Source organism: Hemitrygon akajei, chromosome 2 (assembly GCF_048418815.1).
Source record: "Hemitrygon akajei chromosome 2, sHemAka1.3, whole genome shotgun sequence".
NCBI lineage: Eukaryota > Metazoa > Chordata > Chondrichthyes > Myliobatiformes > Dasyatidae > Hemitrygon > Hemitrygon akajei.
This window is the reverse complement of record NC_133125.1, coordinates 143,564,419-143,579,410: the sequence shown is the minus strand read 5'-3', so window position 1 is coordinate 143,579,410 and position 14,992 is coordinate 143,564,419. Positions and strand designations below refer to the sequence as shown.

At 39.5% G+C, this 14,992-nt stretch overlaps 1 protein-coding gene across 1 annotated transcript in view; it reads right to left on the bottom strand.

The window, feature by feature from the left end:
• Positions 1–2,245: 2,245 nt before the first annotated feature.
• Positions 2,246–14,992, bottom strand: part of atp6v1ab (ATPase H+ transporting V1 subunit Ab) — a 46,739-nt gene continuing 33,992 nt past the window's right edge. Inside the window, exons 12-15 of the mRNA XM_073028893.1 lie at positions 13,314–13,517; positions 11,682–11,776; positions 6,712–6,883; positions 2,246–5,292 (exon numbers count right to left, since the gene is read on the bottom strand). Coding sequence (XP_072884994.1) covers positions 5,200–5,292; positions 6,712–6,883; positions 11,682–11,776; positions 13,314–13,517 — 564 coding nt within the window. The 3' untranslated portion in view covers positions 2,246–5,199. The remainder of the gene's footprint in view (positions 5,293–6,711; positions 6,884–11,681; positions 11,777–13,313; positions 13,518–14,992) is intronic.

The following is a 14,992-nucleotide window of genomic DNA, read 5'->3' as shown; positions in this document are numbered from 1 at the left end:
AAGCACAAAAGATTTCAATGCAAACTAAAACATAATCATGTTAAAATGGGAACACTAGAAGAGTGGATTAATATACCAGAAGAGGAGAGATTGCCTTTTCAATATTACTGGGCTGGGTGGACCTCCTGCTCTTCTCTCGCTTATCCATTTGTATTCAAAGTTCTCTCCAGCAAGTTGTTCTTGCTAATGTTGTGTCAGTTTCCATGTATGCTGATGGTACTGAATTCTGTATTACAGATTTTCAACTTTTGCTGATAATTACCTCAGCATGCACTCGATAAACACTTCACTGGGTACACCTACTTGGTAATGCAAGTATCTAATCAACCAATCATGTGGCAGCAACTCAATTGAATAAAAGCATATGGACTTTGTTAAGAGATTCAGTTGTTGTTCAGACCAAACATCAGAATGAGGAAGAAATGTGATCTTAGTGGCTTTGACCATGGAATGATTGTTGGTGCCAGATGGGGTGGTTTGAGTATCTCAGAAACTGCTGATCTCCTGGGATTTTCAAGCACAGTAGCCTCTAGTGTTTACAGGGAGTGGTGCAAAAAACAAAAATAAAAATCCTGTAAGTAGCAGTTCTGTGGATGAAAACGCCTTCTTAATAAGAGAGATCAGAGGAGAATGGTTCCAGCTAGCAGGAAAGCAACAGCAACTCAAATCTATCAGGAGGTACCTAATAAGTGTACATTTACTGAGATAGCATTTATATCTGATTAAAATGCTTCAGTCTGGGTTCAGTTTACACATATCATTTCCTTCCTTGACTTTGTTTTGAAAAATCTCATCAATTGTTGCTGGATCTGGCCATGAGTTTCAGTGATATTATTGGATTTTGAAGGATTCTTGTGCCACACCAGAGAAGAAAATGCCGTGGCAATAAATAATCACACATAAATTTGGACGAGACGATTTTGAATTTCCAGTGACCTTAAGCTCCTGCCATTTCCAGTCATCTCGAAGGACAGTACACTCAGGACTCCAGACTTGTGTGTGAAAGTATATTCCCACAGATTTCCTTTGCACCTCTAGTCTCTTGTCTGACACTCTCCCATCATGGGAAAAAGATAGCAAATATCTACTTAATTCTTATGTTAATTCTGCTTATCTATCAGTACCCCAGCCTCCTTCCCTCCAAGGAAACAAGTCCAGCTTATTGAATCTCTTCTCGTGAAGCACTACAAACCAGGTAACACTTTCCTCTGCACCCTCTCCATTGCAGTGTCATTCTTCCTATAGTGTACTAACCAGAACTGCACACAATTCTAACCAGATACTTTATAAGTTCTCTTGATGCAAAAGGAGTGTTGTTTTGTGGGAAGTTCTGAGCATGATAGTTAGTGTTCAGCTAACATGACTCATTGATGACAGTGAGAGTGAAACCGTATCACAAAAGGCAGGCCTGTTTATTTTACTGCCTCATACTGTGGAATGATTACTCAAGCATTCCTGGCACTGGTTAAGGAGGATCAATCATATAGAATTAGATCAATTACTGTTAATCTCAGTTACCTTTGTTTACCCTGGAACAAATTAGAATGGATTGGGAGGTTGAAAGGTGACTTGATAGAGGTGTATAAGTTGATAAGAGGCATTGATAGAGAGGACAGTCAGCGGCAGGCAGAAATGGCTAACATGAGAGGGCATAATTTTAAGGTGATTGATGGAAAAATAGAGGGGATGTCAGAGGTAGTTTATTTTGTTTTACAGAGTGCTAAGTTCATAACACAAACTAATGGGAGTGGTGGTAGAGGCAGATATATTGGGGACACTTGTCAAGACTCTGAGATGGGCACATGGATGTCAGTAATGTGGAGGGCTATGTGGGAGGGAAGGATTAGATTCACTTTAGAGTAAGGGTCAGCAGAACATTGTGGATGGAAGGGCCTGTATTGTGTCCTGTTCTATGATGACATGAAAACAATGTATTTCACAATATCTTGCTACATGTGATAATAATAAACCAACTATCCAGCCCAACGTTTCCTCTCCCAGTAAGCCAACAATTCTACCAACCAGCCCTTCACGCATAATGGAATGCTTAAGAATAATTTCAAGATCATCTGGCATCAAGTCACAAATCAAATTCAACCTACCCTTTTGCACTGTTCCTCAGATCTTTATCTCTGTGGATTATATCCTCATGTTCCTAGCATAAGACTCTGTTTCAATAATGTTGACAGTGTTTTATTTAGGGCAAACAAAGCCCATGGCACTGAAAACAGATCACTACTGCTCATTGAACACAATTACAATTTTATTTAGCTCATTTTTTTTTACAATTTTGCACAATGACTGAATTTTAAAAACATAACTATCCTGTGCACAAGAAATCATTTCTTGAAAAGTAAATTAGAAAACAATTATTGCCTTACATTAATCACAATGTTATTTTATCACCACTTTAAATTCCAAATATACTCTTAAAATCTGATAGAGCGATAAATACACCCACATATCATTTCTATTTGCTGCATTAGGATTTCAACATGAATTGGATCAGCAGGATTGAATGAAGTGCAGTGACTAGCTGTTTTCATACTGCAGGAATCAGAATTACATGCGCTTTCTGTTTACAAAAATGGTGTTATTTGAGGAAACCACTTTTTCTGTTCCAGGTCCTTCATTTGCCGCAGGTATTTATTATTTGCACTTGTTTTTCCTTTTTAGTCAAAGATCCAATATTCTAGGCCAAGCTAGCATAGGTCAGACAGATTTCCACTGGCTTGATTCCTTTCAGCAATTTTACAGTGAAAGTATTAAACATTCTTTACAAAGCTACTGCATGAACATCCTTTCAATTTTTTTGAAAAAAATCATGAAAACACCAAGGGCCAAATCCAAAGTTATTTACAACATTGACTTTATTTCTTTGACCTTCGACAATTGAATCCTGGACATTTAAGTGAACAATTGACCAATGAATATATAACTGAAAGTGATCTTGATAGAATCTTAAAACCAAGTTTTTAAAAAAAAAATGTAGTCTACATTCCAAGTTTTATTATGATAATGAGTATTGCACATTTAAGAATATTTTCCAGTTGGTAAAATAATATTGGAAATTTGTTTAATCTAGTTTGAAAAATACAAATTGGTTGTCAAAACTGGACTGAAACAAATAGACAATTCTTACCGACAGTAGATTTATAACACGAGCTTTAAGCATGGCAATGTTCTTGATCTTGTGCAATGAGCACTAATTCCATATTAATCATAGTGATTTCTTGTTAACCTTGTATGAGAGTATATGGGACTTCAAAATATTAACCTGCACATTAACTATTCAGCTTACTAGCACTAATTTTCACTCTAAACTCTGCTCACTTTGTTCTCAACTCCGAGAGGAATGCTTTAACCTGACTTTCATACATCTTTTGCTTTATATTTAAAAATATCATACACATTACTAAAAGCAAGTTTCTTTTACCAATCAGAATTTTAACAACTGAGAGCATTAGGAGTGTAATGAACAGTTCCAAACATCACATTTTAGGTAAAGCAGAGCAAGCGCAGAATCCTTCCACTAGACGTAAAAGCAATGAGATAATCTATTTTTTTTAGTAACACTGGACTCGTTATCTTCAAAATAATATATCCTACTGTAGGTTTGGAGATCCAGTAACAATACCAGCAAATGAGAAACCAACACTCAGTTCAGACTTAAGCTTGTTTACCATGAAGTTCAGTGTTTCAGTCACAGACTAGTCATACCTCATGAACCAACATTAACCCGTACAGACAGAAAAATATTATCCATCAGTTAAAATTCTGAGAGAAAGGCCATACTTTTGATGGTCAAACAAAATGAAATTTAAGAACACAAATGTAGTTACTGAACAACATGGGTAAAAGCAACAAAGCGAACCCAGTTTTAAACAGGTTTGTTGTTGCATGTTCCAAATATTCTGTAACCTCTCCTCAAATCCACCTTTCTGGTTTGAAAAGTTTGTCTCACCAAGTTAATGATGGCGTCATTGTATTTCTACATGCAGTGCCAATTATCCCTTTGGTGCTGTTTTCTGAAGCGCACCCTTGACTATTACATAACCCAATTTACCTATTTCTCAACAGAAAAACAGATTGGGAAATTGAAAGTACCTTTTTTATTGCCATAATTTTATATTTTAACGGCTTTCCAAAGCCTCCTTGGCCAAGTAACATGCCTTAGAATCAATCTCACAATCCAAAAAAAACAAGATCAGTTCATATTTGACAGGTTTCTGAAACCTAGAGATGACCTGCTGTAATGGTAATGTAGTATTAGGCTCTTCTTCATATGGATAAAAGCGGCTCCTATGAAAAGGCCACTGAAGAATCAGATTCTGAAAACACAAAGTGTACTGTAAATGAAGATAGAATCAGGGCAGAATGCCAAGCCCTGTGCTTTGTATAAAATCCAAAGGTGGAAAGTTATGCAAAGCTTACATTACCCAGAGACTAAAACTTATCTTGGCCAACAAATAAAATATCTGAAAGCCATCTTTGGTTCTGCGTTCAGGGTTTGGAACAGATCTGTATAGAGTTGGTCAGTTATTGGAATCCAACAAAGATAAATTCTCCATGTTTCTCCTTAACACAAACTAAAACATCTGGTGTTGAGAGTGGAGCTGGCAGACCTGCTATTACTGGACTTCCCCTTCCCCACAATTTCATTCTGGCAAAAAGTCACAAGACTGCATCACACATTGGTGATTGTTTCACAAAAGTGCTCCATGCCAAAACAGTTAATTCTGAATGCTTTGATTTCAGCCAATGAAACTACCGGTACAAGATTAAAGCTTTATGATGATGACTACTCTGAACATGTACAAAAGCCTAATATAACAAGGATACCTTACAGCTCATATATGCTAGTGGCTTATGAAATGAGGTGGTTACATTTACACTAGCAGTGGTTAAAAAGTGAACTCGACTTGTGAGTTATAGAAAATAAAAAGCATACAATACCAGTTATGGCAGAGACAGAATACTGATACGTGTTTCACTACTGGTAAGCAGACTTCACATTTGAACCAACACATCCAGAATAAACTATATCTATAAAGGATGTCTGAACAGATAATTAATAACCAGACATTGAATGCAACAAATGTGTTAAATACAGAAAAGGAATGCAAAGAAACAAAAATAAAACATAAATACTGGGGAAAAAACAGGTTTTGTTTCAAGTATTCTCAGTGAAAACCCATTTTAATCTTCTAGACTACGGAATGCAGTTTGCATGTCTTCATAAAGTTGTAGGTAGTCTGCTTTGATTTTTGCCTCACCATCCTTCACTGGGTCCTGGAAGAAAAGATTATTCACATCAACAGATAATTTAGTTATGTTTCACAAGTAGCAAGTCACAAGTGAAATCGTGTTTCATGTCCGTTTTGGTACTTATTTCTGAATGTCCTAAAACTACATTTTTTAAAATCTACAACAGGGTACAGTGACATTGTTTTTAGGTTACTGGTCTGATACAAAGGCCTGAAATGTAGATCTAGGGACAAATATGAATTGCAATAGGAAATTTAAATTTAAATTGGCATACTGTTTATTATTGTCATATGTACTGATATGAAATACAAAACAATTCATTACAACAGTGCATTGTGGTAGAATGAGGCAGTGCTGAATAAAGTGCTATAGTTACAAAGTGTAGTGCAGGTGGACAATAAGGTACAATGTCATAACCAGGTGGATTGTGAGGTCATCTTGTTCTTATAACAATGGGATAAAAGTTTCCTTGAGTCTGGAGGTATGAGTTTTCATGCTTTGAGATCTTCTATCTGATGGAAGGGGAGGGGAAGGAAAGGGTAGGCAAGGACTTTGATAAAGTTGGCTGTTTCTCTGAGGCAGTGAGGAGTGCAGACAGAGTCCAAAGAGGGGAGACTGGTTTCTGTGACGTGCTGAGCTGTGTCCATTACTCCTTGCAGTTTCTTGTGGTCACAGGAAGAGCAGTTGCCATGCCAAGCCATGGTGCATAAGGATTGGTCAGGGTCAAAGGGGACACGATAAAATTGTTAACTAAATTTGGAATAAAATGTCAGTATCATCTAATTGTGAACATAAAACTACTGACTATTTTTCCTTATTAGAGTCTGTGATGTCAGGGCAGAGTTGCAACAGACCCATTTGGGACACGATGTCCCATACCTGCCATTTATCCCATGACATTGACACAGAATGCCAACTATCCTGTACTTCTGGAGGCTGAGGGTAAAGCCAAGAGTCTCCAGTGCAGAAATTCCTTAAAAGATGATTGTAAAAATCGCCTCTGCCACGATCTGCTGTCTATCTAGTTCCCACATCTTAAGTGATGTTGGGCATGGGAACCCAAGTTAGATTTTTCACTGGCACTGACTAATCTTAAATAACTTTTTAAAAAAGATTTATTAAAGGCATAATGGACTGAAAGATTCTTTGCCTTGGCCTCCCTTCCTGATGAGACAAACAAATATAGATAAACCTGAGGGATTGCCCTGTAAGCAATGAAGTATTTTTTCAGATTGGCCAAGGAGACACTGTGTATATCTTCTTAGCTGAGGAGTTTGAAATGTTTGCCCCAAGTTAAAGAGTGATTAAGTGGGTTTGTGAAAACTAGCTTTTATATATTTTACCTTTTAGATTTCATGGTCAGATATCAGGAATGGGTAACCAACAGATTTTATATAAGCATAGAAGAAGGCAAGAGAAAACCACATTTATTTTCATGGTTACCTTGAATTTCATGGAGCTCAACTTGTACAGAATCTCTCCCATCTGCTCACGGATAATTGACCATGTGATCTTGTTATCACTTTGTGCGGTTGACTCCACTGCATGTCGAGCCATATCATAGAAGCCAATCATATTTGACAGCATACCGACTGTTTTATAGAAAGGACAAAAGCTTGGGGAAAATAAGAGAACTTTGTAAGAATCCAACAACAATAATCTTACTTCCAAACTCATGGTTTAACAACTCTGTCATTAAAAATAGAGTACAGGACTTAGCCATTTGATGCCTTGCGCATGGCCAATTTTTTTTTTTTTTAAACTTTATTGCAATTTTATACCAACCCCATAATTCTTGGTTCCTTCAGCATGCAAAAATCTATACAGGTCTTGAATATACTCTGACTGAACTTCCATAGCCCTTGGATGGAGAATTACACAGACTCATGACCCATTTTGGAGAATAACTCTTTCCTCATTTCAGTCCTGAATGACTTAAGTAGTTATTTTGAGACAGTGGCCCCAGTTCAGGTAATCCCAGCCAGGGAAACAGGATCCCTATATCTCTCCTGTAAAGGTCCATTTGAATTTTGTATATTTCAATGAGATTACCTGTCAGTCTAAATACCATGTACAAAACCTAATCTACTCAGTTGCTCAGTATGGGACAATTTCCTAGTCAAAAGCATCAATCAGAATCAGGCTTATTATCACTGACATATGTTGTGAAATTTGTTGTTTTGCAGCAACACAGAATATATAACTTATGAAAAGAAATATATACAAAAAAATTAAATAATTATAGCACTGCCGCCCAGATTAATATAATCAGCAAACATATATATATATTAAACTTGATCCACTCAGTCAATCACTGAACATCTGGGACTCCAGCACCACTTTCTGTGTTCCCCAATTAGTTAAAGCTTCATAATGCAAAAAATGACCCTTTTATTCCTAATATGTATCTCTCCATTAACAAATCTTTAGCTGATACTTCCAAACTCTTACAAAGTAATTTTATTAATAACCTCACATGGCATTTTATCAAAGGTCTTCTGTACATTCATGGTCCATCTCTCATCTCATTTACAACTTCAAATCAAACTACAGACTTCAAACATGAGTTTGCTATAACAAATCCATGTTGAGTCTTTTTAATCCTATTATTTTCTAAATATCCCATTACCACTTCCTTAACAATAGTTTCTAAAACATTCCCTGCCATTATAACCATATAACAATTACAGCACGGAAACAGGCCATGTCGGCCCTTCTAGTCCGTGCCAAACGCACGGACTAATAGCAAGCTAACTAGTCTGTAGCTCACCCATTTCTTCCCTTGTTAAGGAACAAAGCTACTTTTATTACCTTTCAAATCAGTAAACAAATCGCTTGGATAAAACCATACAATATTGCTCTACAGTACTGGTTGCCAACCTGTCGATCGTGATCGACTGGTCGATCTTTGAGACTTCCCCCAGTAGATCCCGAAAAAAATCAAAAATAAATACACAGATACTGCTGAGACAACAACACGCACAAAATACTGGTAGAACACAGCAGGCTAGGCAGCATCTATAGGGAGAAGTACTGTCGATGTTTCGGGCCGAGACCCTTCGTCAGGACTAACCGAAAGGAAAGATTGTAAGAGATTTGAAAGTAGTGGGGGGAGGGGGAAATGCGAAATGATAGGAGAAGACCGGAGGGGGTGGGATGAAGCTAAGAGCTGGAAAGGTGATTGGCGAAAGTGATACAGAGCTGGAGAAGGGAAAGGATCATGGGACGGGAGGCCTCAGGAGAAAGAAAGGGGGGAGGAAGCACCAGCGGGAGATGCAGAACAGGCAAACAACTAAATATGTCAGGGATGGGGTAAGAAGGGGAGGAGGGGCATTGACGGAAGTTAGAGAAGTCAATGTTCAGAGAGACTGTTGAGAGATTGTTTCCGGGTTGCGGGGTTTTAGTTCTGTTCTTTCTGCCCAGTGCGCATGCGCGTAGCTACCCGCACTACACAGTGTACTTCAACACGTACAAACAAGCTGGATGAATTCAGCAGGTCGGGCAGCATCCGATGAAATGAGCAGTCAACCTGCTGACTGCCGAGTTCATCCAGCTTGTTTGTACGTATTGATTTGACCACAGCATCTGCAGTGCACTTTGTAATTACGCACAGTGTAATTCAGTGGTCCCCAACCCCCGGGCCACGAGGAAACAATATGAGTCAGCTGCAACTTTCCTCATTCCCTGTCTCGCCCACTGTTGAACTTGAACGCACGCGAGATCATCAGTCGCCTAAACGCAGTGACACCCTCGCACCAGTGTTCGCCTCGCGCGGCTGGCGAGAACCGCTGATGCTACCGGCCCAGAGCGCAGCCGGCAGGAAGTGCCGTTGCTACTTTCGGGCTCAGGGTTCCATAAGTATCAGAGCAGCTACCGCGCTGCGATCTACTAAAACAAACTTTTGTCGGCTGATAGACCCTACTGGGGGGGGGGGGGGGGGGGGGCGGTGGGTGGGCCTGTCAATCTCCTCACTCAGTAGCTGTCTCCGGACTGGAACCGCCATGGCTCCGGCATGGGGACCTCCGGCCCTAACCTTGTCCTCTCACCCCACCCACGACCAGCCGCACCTGGCCAAGGCGTATGGCGGCGGGCGGGCGGAGGCTGTCTAATGAGGCAATGAAGCCCTCAAAACTGCTTCAGTACCCTGAGTCCAAGCACCCTGCACTTAAAGCCGAACCCATTGAGTTTTTTCAGCGGAAAAAACGTGAGCAAGCGGGACAGAAGCTAAGTGCTGAGAGCCGCTAAAACTACATTGCGGAATAGACTGGGCATAAGGAACCTGCTTTGAGTATCGGTGTATTCCGGTTGTCTTTAACACCATCCCCACCCCTGTCAGCCGGTCCGCAAAAATATTGTCAATATTAAAGCGGTCCGTGGTGTAAGAAAGGGTGGGTACCCCGATGTTTATACATTATTTCCACTTCCGGGTTGCGGGGTTCTACTTCCGGTCTCTTCTGCCCCGGTGCGCATGCGTGTAACTAATCGATCGGGGGGGTTGATCTCGCCTTTGACTATGGCCGAGGTAGGGGATCTTGAGCTTAAAAAGGTTGGTGACCACTACTCTACAGAATGTTGACCAGTGCTATCTACTCCCTGATATCCTTCCTTCAGTAAAAGTAGCAGCAAATCAAGCAGTTCATTGTCCAAGATTATGGTTTCAGCAGTCATCCACAATCATGACCGCCATCATTCAATCCCTTTTATCCCCTGCTTTCCATCACAACGCCTAAAAAGCAAATTTAAACATAATTTCCACAATTTAATCCCATCAAGCACCTGTTCATTTGTACTTCCTTCAGCCTTTTCTCATTGAAAAACTCTTCCCAATCACCTCATATCCATCTCATTAAATTCAGGCAGTTTTGAATAGTCATAATATAATTATTAGAATTCCAGTCAACTGCTACACCATTAAGAATCCCAACTTATTTCTTCTCTCTAAAACCAGAAAGAATGATTGTCTACAACTTCTTTAAGAAATAACTCTTTAAGAAAGTGGAGATAGTAAAAAGAAACACTCTAAACTAAGACCCGCAGTGGTATTCATACAAACAACAATCACCACTTATGGCATCTTGGTTACCAAATTAGAAAAGCCAGCTCTATACTTGCACTGTATGGAAATAGGTGCTTCAACCCAACTCATCTATACTGATCAAAATGTGTTCCTGAACTAGTCCCATTTGCCTGTATTTGGCCAATATCCGTCTAAACCTTTCCTATTCACGCACCTATCTAAATAGTTTTGAAATGTTGTAATTGTACTGTTATTATTTCCTCTGGCACCTTGTTCTAGGTAATAAATTTGCCTCAGGTCTGCCCTCTAGCTTTTAGACTGCCCCTACCCTGGAAAAAGACTGTCAACCCATCTTATCATTGCCACTCACCTATCGGTTTGTTTGTTCCAGGGAAAATTGTCTCAGCCTATTCTGCTTTTCCTTACAAGCCAAGCCAACAGTCTAGCAACGTCCATGTGGACTTTTTCTACACACACTCTTGGTTAATCATATTCATCCAATAGTAAACTGAGCACCATCTTTAACACCTTGTCCACTTGTGACACTGCTTTCAGAGAATTACGTACTTGTCAATGGTCTCAGGGTTCTCCAGGGCCTTATTATTTACCATATATATCCAGCCCTAGTATATCTTTTCAAAATGAACAATTTCCCAAGAGTTAAATTCCATCTGCCACTCCTTGGTCCACTTTTCCAGTTGATCAATAACCTGTTGTAACCTTAGACAACCTTTTTTCACTGTCCACCACATCACCAGTTTTGGTGTTATCAAGCTTCCTAACATGCCGGTGATGGTCATGGTAATTCCAGGCATGGCTAACATTTCAGTTCTCTCCTCTACAAAAAAAAATGTCAATCCCCAGACATCTGTCTTTGGCAATAATTAGTGATGTGACATTCCATATAAGTCATTGCAACAATATCTCTTTAGTAAAACAATCATTCAGAATTGTCTGAGACACTATAGAGGGAAACTAGACAAACTTTCCAGTATTTTGAACTATCCAGCAAATGCTTTCATTAACACTGGAAAAAAATTTGGAATAGTCCAGAGCAGAAAACCTTTCTCTCATCACTACCAATCACTTCAACTATGCAACAGTAACAAATAAGCTACAACTGATTGCTAAATATTGCCAAACAAGTTTATAAGCAGAGTAATAACAGAAAATACTGAACACACGAGTCAAACAGCATCCTGAAGCGTTAACATTCCACTTCTCACACAGATGAGAAACACACTTTTCGCTTCACCCTCTTGACATCTTGCTTTATGCCTGAGTTTTGTTTTATTTTGGATTTTTAGCATTTCATTTTTGTACTGGATGTTATTCTCAATTCAAACTTCACTTAAAAATAATTACATCATGCATTTGTTGGGATTGAGACACTTACCGATCATAGGGAGTGTATCCATTCTGTTGTAGGAAATCGTCCTTTATCAACTTTGCTACCTCCAAAGTTATTTTGTCTGTCTCTGCCAGAGATGCCTGCATAGAAATTTAGACATTGGAAATAACTATCCAAATCCAGAAAAAATTGTCAGAGATCATCCCTTCAAATCAGGAGCCAAAGAAATTTAGTTTCACTTACAACATATATTGTAAAATGAACAAAAAGAAACTGCCTAAAATAAAGCTGACTTTTACACTGCACAGAGTATGAAACTTCAGTAGTCTTTCAGAATCCAAAACTTCTTTTAAGCCATAAACCAGAAGGAAATAAAGCAGCCTTTTAGCACAAATACTTTAGAGGAAATGATAGTTCAGTTAATTCAACTTTAAGTCACTATGAAATGACTTTAAAATGAAAAATAAATTCAAACAACTTCTCAAGCTACTTTTAGGCTAAAATGATTGAATACAATCACCATTCCAATCCATTTCCATGTGCATTGCTCCGATGTCACAAAGTGGAAACTCCACACTGCAGAATGATAATGTGGTGGGATAGGTGACTTTATGATCTGGGAGACAGGCAGCATCAATGTAGCACAATAATGTATACCCAGAGGGTATACTGCCAACAGCCAGTGCAAGGGCAAGGGAGTGACTTGTAAAGTAAGTTGTTGTAGTACACTTTAAAACAAACAAGTAGGGCAAGGTCCGAGATCCTGTAAGTGTTCTTGCGTCCAGATTACAATTTAAAAAGCAGAACCTACTGGCTCAACCTCTTGTCTTTAGCACAAGGATAGGGTATACCAACCGAACCTAGTGTCCCATAAAAAGGATCAGTAAAAGGTTAGAATGTGCTAACTGTCTTAAGCTAGTAAGAAGTGGATGACCAAAAAGAAAAACAGGGATGACATTTCAGGTTACTAAGCTTTGATCAGTATACTGATGAAAGAATGCCCACCCAAAATATTTATTGCATCTTTTTCTGGAGACGAGACCTGCCCTGCTGAGCATTTCCACATAGAGTGGTTGATGCGAATGGTATGGTTGAATGTAAGACACTGAAAAGTACACGAGGTAGAAGGTAATGGAGGGAAAAAGCTTGAGTGGAACATAAATATCAGCATGTTCTGATAAAAGATTAGCTTTATCTGTCATATGTTCACTGATACAACGAAATTCCTGTTTGCATCAACAATCAACACAGTTTTTGAACGTATGCTGGGGGCAGCCTGAAGTGTCGCCATGTTTCCGGTACCAACATGGCATGCCCATGAATTTCCTAACCCTTACTAATCCACATGGCTTTGGAAATGTGGGAGGAAACCAGAACACCCAAAGGAAACCCTAGCAACCACAGGGAGAAGATGAATACTCCTCACAGACAGTGGTGGGAATTGAACCTGATTCCTGGCATTGTAAAGTATCATGCTAACCCACTACGCCACTATGCCAACTTATTGGATCAAACTCCCTGATTCTGTACTGTATATCCTATGAATCCTGTGCTTTTGGTACCTAGGATTTGTGTGTTATAAAAAGGATCAGCTGGTAGGAAACTTGTTTGTGTATATGCATGCTTCCCACTTCTACAATGAAGCCTCTAGAAGCCACTATTGAGAAACAAACTCACTTTTCCGACAAGCTGGACAATTTCCGCGAGGTCCTCTTCTTCCTGCAGAATCTCTTTAGCTTTGGTCCTCAGTGGCACAAATTCAGTGAAGTGCTTTTCATAGTACTCATCCAAAGCACGGGTATACTTGCTGTAGCTGATCAGCCAATTGACTGAAGGAAAATGCTTACGCTGAGCCAGCTTCTTATCCAAGCCCCAAAATACCTCAAGGAAAAAGTTAGCAAACAAAATGGTAAAGCCAATTTTCAGGATATCAAAATGTCAAAGAGGAAGACTGTTAACAAAACAGACTTTCCATTCCAAAGAGCTTCAATATTATACAATTGTGCAAGGGGTAAAAGAAAAAAAAAGTGACAAAGAAACCAAGAGCACAGGCTAAAGACTAGAAAATCCAATTGCTGTAGTCTGTAATCCAGAGAATTCAATCTGTTTTGTATACTATACCTCTTGATTAGATAAGTATCAAGACATGACACCAACATTATCCAATGCAATTTTTTTATATGAGAAGGTAAGGGAAATCTAATATTGCAGATAACCCTGTGGCCATTCTTTGCTTTGGATACTGTTTTGTGCAATGACCTACCAGGGGAAAGCTGCAGTGACTGGTTTCTGGCACTGAGTTTGGGTCTGTGGCTTGTAAGGGAAGGGGGAGAAGAAGAGATTAGTGGCGATAAGGAATTCAATAGTTAGGGGAACAGATAAGAGATTCTGTGGATGTGAAAGAGACTCCCAGATAATATATTGTCTCCCAGGTACCGGGATCAAGGACATCTCAATGGCAGCGTTTCAGATTGGTGGATCTTTGAGATTTCTTCTAGGAGAGGTAACACCTGTATAAAACAGACAGGTTAGACAGACATGAGCTCAATAGGGACCAATATTCTTGCAGGGAGACTTGCTAGAGCTGTTGGGGAGGATGGCAGGGGAATGGGAGCCAGTGTGATAGGTCAAAGGATGGAGCAGTTGTATAATGGTAAGTGGAGAGAGACAGTGAGAAAGGATAGGCAGTAGATAGGGCATAATTGCAGTCAGTTGGATGGGTTGAAATGTGTCTATTTTAATGTGAGAAGTATCAGGAACAAGGGTGATTGAAGAACATGGATCAGTGCACGGAATGATGAGATTGCGGCCATTACAGACACTTGCCTTGGTGAAAAATAGAGGGCTGAGGGTAGAATGAGAGTAGGTCTGATCAGCGAAAGAGGAAATGTGCCAAGATTCAGAGAAGGTAGGGGAGATCCTTAATGAATACTTTGTTTCACTATTCACTCGTGAGAGGGTCCTTGATGAATGTGAAGATAGTCTGGAACAGGCTAATATGCAGGAACATGTCAATGTTAAGAAAGGATGTGCTGGAACTCTTGAAAACATTTTATGTCCCTGGGGCCAGACGAGATATAACCCAAGTTACTATGGGAAACGAGGGAAGAGATTGCTGCCCCTTGGTCAATGATCTTTAAATCCTCACTGGCTGCAGAAGAAGTAACAGAAGATTGGAGGGAGGCAAAGGTTATTCCGTTGTTCAAGAGAGGTAATAAGAATAATCCTGGAAGTTATAGATTAGTGAGTCTATATCAGTGATGGACAAACTATTGGAGAGGATTCTTAGAGACAAAACTTATGAAAATTTGGAGAAGCATAGGCTGATTAGGGTTAGTCTTCAAGCCTTTGTGAGG